Source organism: Euphorbia lathyris, chromosome 6 (assembly GCF_963576675.1).
Source record: "Euphorbia lathyris chromosome 6, ddEupLath1.1, whole genome shotgun sequence".
Taxonomy (NCBI): Eukaryota; Viridiplantae; Streptophyta; class Magnoliopsida; order Malpighiales; family Euphorbiaceae; genus Euphorbia; species Euphorbia lathyris.
Genome location: NC_088915.1, coordinates 81,555,400 through 81,561,789, shown reverse-complemented (window position 1 = coordinate 81,561,789; position 6,390 = coordinate 81,555,400). Strand labels below are relative to the sequence as shown.

The window sequence follows — 6,390 nt, the reverse complement described above, 5'->3', positions numbered from 1 at the left end:
TATGCGATTGGTGCATAATAACAAAAATATATGTGTTTTATAATAGTGTCTGAAATTGATCCATTTATCAACGTTAGGGATAAAATTGCTCTTGGCTTTCAACGTTAGAGATAAAATTACATCATTTTAGACGCTAAAAATTCCTTACCCAAAACGTTAGAAATATTTTTACACAGTAACTCTTTATCAAATAACGGCCTTATTTTTTGTTTAATAACTTATCGTTTTCAAAATGAGTCACGCGTCCACACCAAGCCTTGGTTTCAGACAAGAGTACGATTTGACTCATCAGTTAAAACAGTCAATTTAGCAATCAATGTCCGAGACCAAATTTCAACAATTCCTTCAACAGTTCACATTTAAAAATCCCTACATATAAATACTCATAAACCCTTCCTTCCATGGAAGAAATCAAATTACAGACCAAAAAAAAAACTCCCCTCTTCTCTTATTTTCCCCCAAATTCCTCCTCTTCTCCTCACAAATGGAGTATTTCTTGCTTTTATGTTGCTTCTTCCTAACCGTACACGGTGTTTCTTCTTTGAATTCCGAGGGGACTGCACTTTTATCCCTTCTGAGCCACTGGAATTCCGTCCCCCCTTCTGTAACATCAAGTTGGAATTCACTTGATCCTACACCTTGTTCTTGGTTAGGTATAAAATGTGATAATTCCTCATTTCCCCCAAATGTTATCAGTTTACAGCTCTCTGGTTTTGCAATTTCTGGCGAATTGGGATCGGAAATTTCAGAGTTAACCTATTTGCAGATGCTTGATTTGAGTAACAATACTCTCTCTGGTGAGATTCCTTCTCTACTGGGTAAAAATTGTAGGCATCTTCAGTATATTGATTTGTCCTTGAATGCCTTCACTGGTCATATCCCTAATTCTTTTAAGTTCCTGCGAAGATTGAGCTTCTTGAATTTGTATTTTAATTCACTCTCTGGTGAGATTCCTGAATCTTTGTTTGGGATTTCGAGTTTGGAGTATGTTTATTTGAATAATAACAGTTTCAGTGGTTCAATTCCTGATAATGTTGGTAATTTGAATCGGGTTTTGGAGTTATGGTTGTATAGAAATAGATTATCTGGTTCAATTCCTGATTCTATTGGTAAGTGTAGTAGATTGCAGACATTGTATTTGAATGAAAACCTCTTAGAAGGGTCTTTGCCGAATTCTCTCACGGAGCTCAAAACCCTAGTTTACTTGTCCCTTAATCATAACAATTTCCATGGTAGAATCCCTTTCGGGTTCGGAAATTGTAAGAATTTGAGTGTTTTAGATCTGTCATACAATGGTTTCAGTGGAGGTATTCCATCAGATTTGGGGAATTCTAGCAGCTTAACTGTATTAGTCATTGTTGATAGCAACTTAGCAGGCGTTATACCCTCTTCACTTGGCCTGCTAAAACAACTTTCCGCTCTTGATCTATCCGAAAATCGACTTTCGGGGAGAATTCCTCCTGAACTTGGGAAATGTAGGTCCTTAACAAGCTTGAAGTTGTACAGAAACCAGTTAGAGGGAGAGATTCCGAGGGAATTGGGAATGCTGACTAAGTTGCAAGATCTTGAATTGTTTACTAATCATTTGAGTGGTGAGATTCCGGTTAGTATTTGGAGGATTCCGAGCCTCGAGTACTTGCTAGTGTATAACAATAGTCTTTCTGGTGAACTGCCACAGGAAATGACTGAGCTGAAGCAACTAAAGAATGTTTCGTTGTTTGATAATCGATTTTCTGGTGTCATACCTCGAGGTTTTGGGATCAACAGTAGCTTATTGCAGCTGGATTTCACTAATAATAAGTTCACAGGCGAAATTCCACCGAATCTTTGCTCGGGGAAGCAATTAAGGGTTCTAAATATGGGTCACAATCGACTCGAGGGCAGCATTCCTTCTGATGTTGGGCAGTGTCCTGCTCTATGGAGGTTGATCTTCAAGGAGAACAAACTTACAGGGCCTCTTCCAAAGTTTGCAGAGACTCCACGTCTCGAACACATAGATATCAGTGAAAATACTATTTCGGGTTCGCTTCCACGTAGCCTGGGTAACTCTACCAGTCTCACTTACATTGATTTTTCAATGAACAAATTCACAGGGTTTATACCCCCCGAGCTTGGTAATCTTGTAAAGCTCGAGTTCGTTGATCTTTCACATAACCAACTGAAAGGTCCTTTGCCGTCTAAGCTGTCAAACTGTTTCAAATTAGGCTGTTTCGATGTGGGATTCAATTCATTGAATGGTTCGATTCCTTCAAGTCTTAAGAATTGGACAAAGTTAAACACGTTGAGGTTACAAGAGAATCGATTTACTGGGGGCATCCCGGCTTTTCTCTCGGAACTCGAAATGCTTACAGAGCTACAAATGGGTGGAAATCTTTTACGAGGCGAGATTCCTTCTTCCATTGGATCATTGCGGAGTTTACAATATGCACTGAATCTCAGCAGTAACCAGTTGACTGGTGAAATTCCTTCAAGCATGGGGGATTTGATCAAGCTAGAGAAACTCGACATATCGAACAACAATCTGATAGGAAGTTTGGAAGCTCTTAATAGAATCCGGACATTGTTCCTGATAAATATCTCTCGGAATCACTTTACCGGTCCAATACCAGGCGAGATGATGAACTTGCTCAAGTCATCTCCATCATCATTCTCCGGAAACCCTGGCTTATGTGTTGATTGTACCTTAAAATGCACTAAAGATGGACTTTTCAAACCATGTGCAAGTCAATCCGGACCTCGAAAAGGCCTTGGACGACTAGACATTGCGATGATAGCCTTAGTTTCGGTGGTTGCTGTTTTCATTCTCGTATTTGCTTGTGTCTTCGCCTTCCACCGGAGACAAAAAAAGGATACTGCAATAGCTTCTGCTGAAGAAGGTCCAGCTTCCCTTCTTAGCAAAGTAATGGAAGCTACTGAGAATCTAAATGACAGATATATCATTGGCAGAGGAAGCCACGGAACTGTTTACAGAGCTTCATTAAACGAAGACGGACTTTTCGCAGTGAAGAGAATAGCATTTTCGGATCATAAAGGCGGAAACAAAAGTATGATAAGAGAAATTAAAACAATTGGGAAAATCAGGCACCGGAATCTAATCAGATTGGAACAGTTTTGGTTAAGAAAGGATTACGGATTAATCCTATATACTTACATGGAAAACGGTAGCCTTCATGATGTTCTTCATGGTTTTGTACAATCTGCAGCTCTAGAATGGAATGTCCGTTACCGAATAGCGATCGGAACTGCAAATGCATTGGCATATCTACATTATGATTGTGATCCTCCAGTCGTTCATCGAGACATCAAGCCGGAAAACATTCTCTTAGACTCTGATATGGAGCCTCATATCTCGGATTTCGGGATAGCTAAGCTTTTAGAAAATCAGACTTCTTCTTCGGAGAACTCTACCGTTGTCATGGGCACAACTGGATACATTGCACCAGGTAAATTTCTGAAGTTGATTATATTCTCGTTAAATAAATTAAGTTTAAGGAATTTATGTTCAATTTCTAATAGTTGGAGGATCATGAGTGTAATTTACCCGAATATCTCGCAGCACGTTGCGTAGTTGAGTACCTAATCAATTCAATTTTCACTAATTAAGCAAATGATCTTTTAAACAGATACTTTAAGCTCTTGCTCAATTATTTCCTAACTCATTCACCCTTATTACATAGCTCACTTATGCGTATGATTCAAACTCGGTTTAGCGTACGTAGAACAACTCTATTGTCAACATACCACCGAGTAAAACAGTTAAACAAAATGAGTTCGATTGTTTTACTTTAGAGGTTAGCACTGTTCAAAACGAAGGCCGCCTCGACCACCTAGCCCTGCCTAGGCACTCGACATCGAGAATCCGCCCTGATTTTCTCAGATTAGTCACTCTAGGCGTTTTTTTGGCTCCTAGACGATTTTAGCCGCTTGGGCTCCGTCTAGGCCGCCTAGCGCCGCCCAAGTGAGGATGAAGAAAAACATTTTTTATTCTGAATTTATTTTATTCTTTATTATAATTCAATTTTGAGTTGTTTCAATGATATTGTTGTTAGAAATGTTGATTTTTTCACATTTTTAAGGATATATGTTCCAAAATATACGTGTTTTTCTATATTAAATAATTTTATACTATTTAGATAGTACAATATTATATTAATTGAATTTACATAATAATTTGTTGATTAAAAAATAAAAAATACAAATCCGATTAATCCCGACTAATTCCCGGTTAATCCTTGAGGGTCTTGTCCGCTCGACTAGCACCTAGCGTTTTTTACAAACTTGAGGTTAGCCTAAAATTAATTTGAGGGCTGACATGATATGTTCGTAGAAAGAAAAATTATCTAACTAGGCAATCTGTGTTCAGTGGCGAATGTAGAGCGGGGTAGCCGCCCTGCCCCATGCTTCCACCACCTTTGGGATGCGAATTTGCTTAAATAGATATATTGGTCACCTGAATTTGTTTAAAGATTGGTCTTAAAATTTTACAAAACATTTTTTTTTTTAAATCTCTTTCTATTCTCTCTTTTTTGGCTTGTGTTTTTTCTTCCTCATGTGGCCCTTCTTTCAAAAATTCCTGGTTCCGCCAGTGTCTATGTTAGATTATATATTAGACATGTTGACAGCTTCACACACGATAAACGGAGTTTGAGTTACACACAAACGGGACTTAACTTGTTCTTTTTTTTCTTCCAGAAAATGCATTTACAGCAACAAAGAGCAAAGAGTCAGATGTATATAGCTATGGAGTTGTTTTGCTCGAACTAATAACCCGAAAGAAGGCACTTGATTCATCATTTCCCGACGGAATAGACATCGTTGAGTGGTGTAGATCTGTGTGGTTCAGCAGACAAGATATCTGTGACATTGTTGATTCTGGCCTTGCTGAAGAATTCTATCATCACAACACTATGGTTCATGTTTCTAATGTGTTTCTTTTGGCCTTGAGATGCACCCAAACCGAGCCATCAAGAAGACCGACTATGAGAGATGTGGTCAAGCAATTGGTGAGCCAAAATGAAGCTACAAATAAACCGTTGCGTGTTTCCTCTACTAGTTAGGGTAGATTTCATTGGGAGGACCGGATACACATCATCATTTTGGACACGTGTTAACAATTTTTTGGAGGTCGTTGTGGAAACCCGGTCCTCCTAACAAAATCTGTGGTTAGGGATGTAGAGAGTTTTGTTAATTGGTTGGGCAGGTTCGTGTTTTAGTTAGTAGTTGTTCGTAATTAGTGTTCAAGAAATTGGTGAGCCAAAATGAAGCTACGCACAAACCATTGCGCGTTTGTTCTACTAGTTAGGTAGATTTTATTGGGAGGACCGGATACACAACATCATTTTGGACACATGTTAACAATTTTTTGGAGGTCCGAGTGGAGACCCGGTCCTTCTAATAAAATCTAGGGTAATTAATTTATTAGTCCCTATATTTTGACAAAACACACTGTTTAGTCCCTGTATTTTCAAAAACACATGGTAAGGTCCCTAACCTTTTTCTCAGTGAACTGTTTAGTCATTCGGTCTGTTTGTTAGATTTTTTACCGTTTATGACTTCAAAAATAACTAAATTACCCTTTACTATTTACCTTCAAACTTTAGAAGAGGAAATCCAATTTAGAAGAAGAAGCTATTTGTATGGAGAACAAGAAAAAGAACAGATCCAATTCTTACGAATTTGAACGATTAAGAAGAAAATCAAGAATAAGAACATTCAAAGTTAATTTCAGATGCATTAGAGTTTAAAGGAAAGGAAAATAAAGGAAAAGAATAATGCAAATCTAAATTGATTAACATAATCTTCATGAGAGTCTAACGGCAGGGACTAAATAGTTCACCGAGAAAAATATTAGGGACTAAACATTTCATCGAGAAAAACGTTAGGGACCTTACCGTGTGTTTTTGAAAATATAGGGACTAAACAGTGTGTTTTAAAATATAGGGACTAATAAATTAATTACCCTAAAATCTATGGTTAGAGATGTAGAGAGTTTTGTTAATTGGTTTGAGCAAATTCATGTTTTAATCAATAGTTGTTCGTAATTAGTGTTCATATTATGTTAACTATCGGTTATTGTTAAGTTTCAGTTTAATGTTAAATGAGTCCGTTCTAATTCAATTAAAAAAAATCATTATTATCGTATTAATCTAATTAGATTTGTGTTTTGTTTTGTTAGGTTCGCACGGATCATATACAATTTTATAGCATTTTTTTTCATCAGTAGGTTAACTTTGACAGTTTGAAATTTTATGTCAAAATCCTTTTAACAAACTTAACCCGTCAGTATAGTATATGGATAAAGTGTAAAAATACTTCTAATGTTAATATATAAAAGTAATTTTATCTCGAACTTCTAAAACCGGTGCAAAAAAAAAAATGGTTGGTTGACAA

General features: G+C 37.2%; 1 protein-coding gene across 1 annotated transcript; it reads left to right on the top strand.

Moving 5' to 3' along the window:
• Window positions 1-392: 392 nt before the first annotated feature.
• On the top strand, window positions 393-6,111 carry LOC136233253 (receptor-like protein kinase). Its single transcript, XM_066022866.1, has 2 exons — window positions 393-3,443; window positions 4,693-6,111. The coding sequence occupies exons 1-2, from the start codon at window positions 485-487 to the stop codon at window positions 5,055-5,057; spliced, it is 3,324 nt and encodes a 1,107-aa protein (XP_065878938.1). The 5' UTR covers window positions 393-484; the 3' UTR covers window positions 5,058-6,111.
• Window positions 6,112-6,390: the final 279 nt, after the last annotated feature.

Excerpts from the sequence above, each read along its gene's own strand:
- LOC136233253 (XM_066022866.1), top strand. The coding sequence starts at position 485 with ATGGAGTATTTCTTGCTTTTATGTTGCTTCTTCCTAACCGTACACGGT. Across the intron at positions 3,444-4,692 it reads AACTGGATACATTGCACCAG|AAAATGCATTTACAGCAACA; the intron begins GTAAATTTCTGA and ends TTTTTCTTCCAG.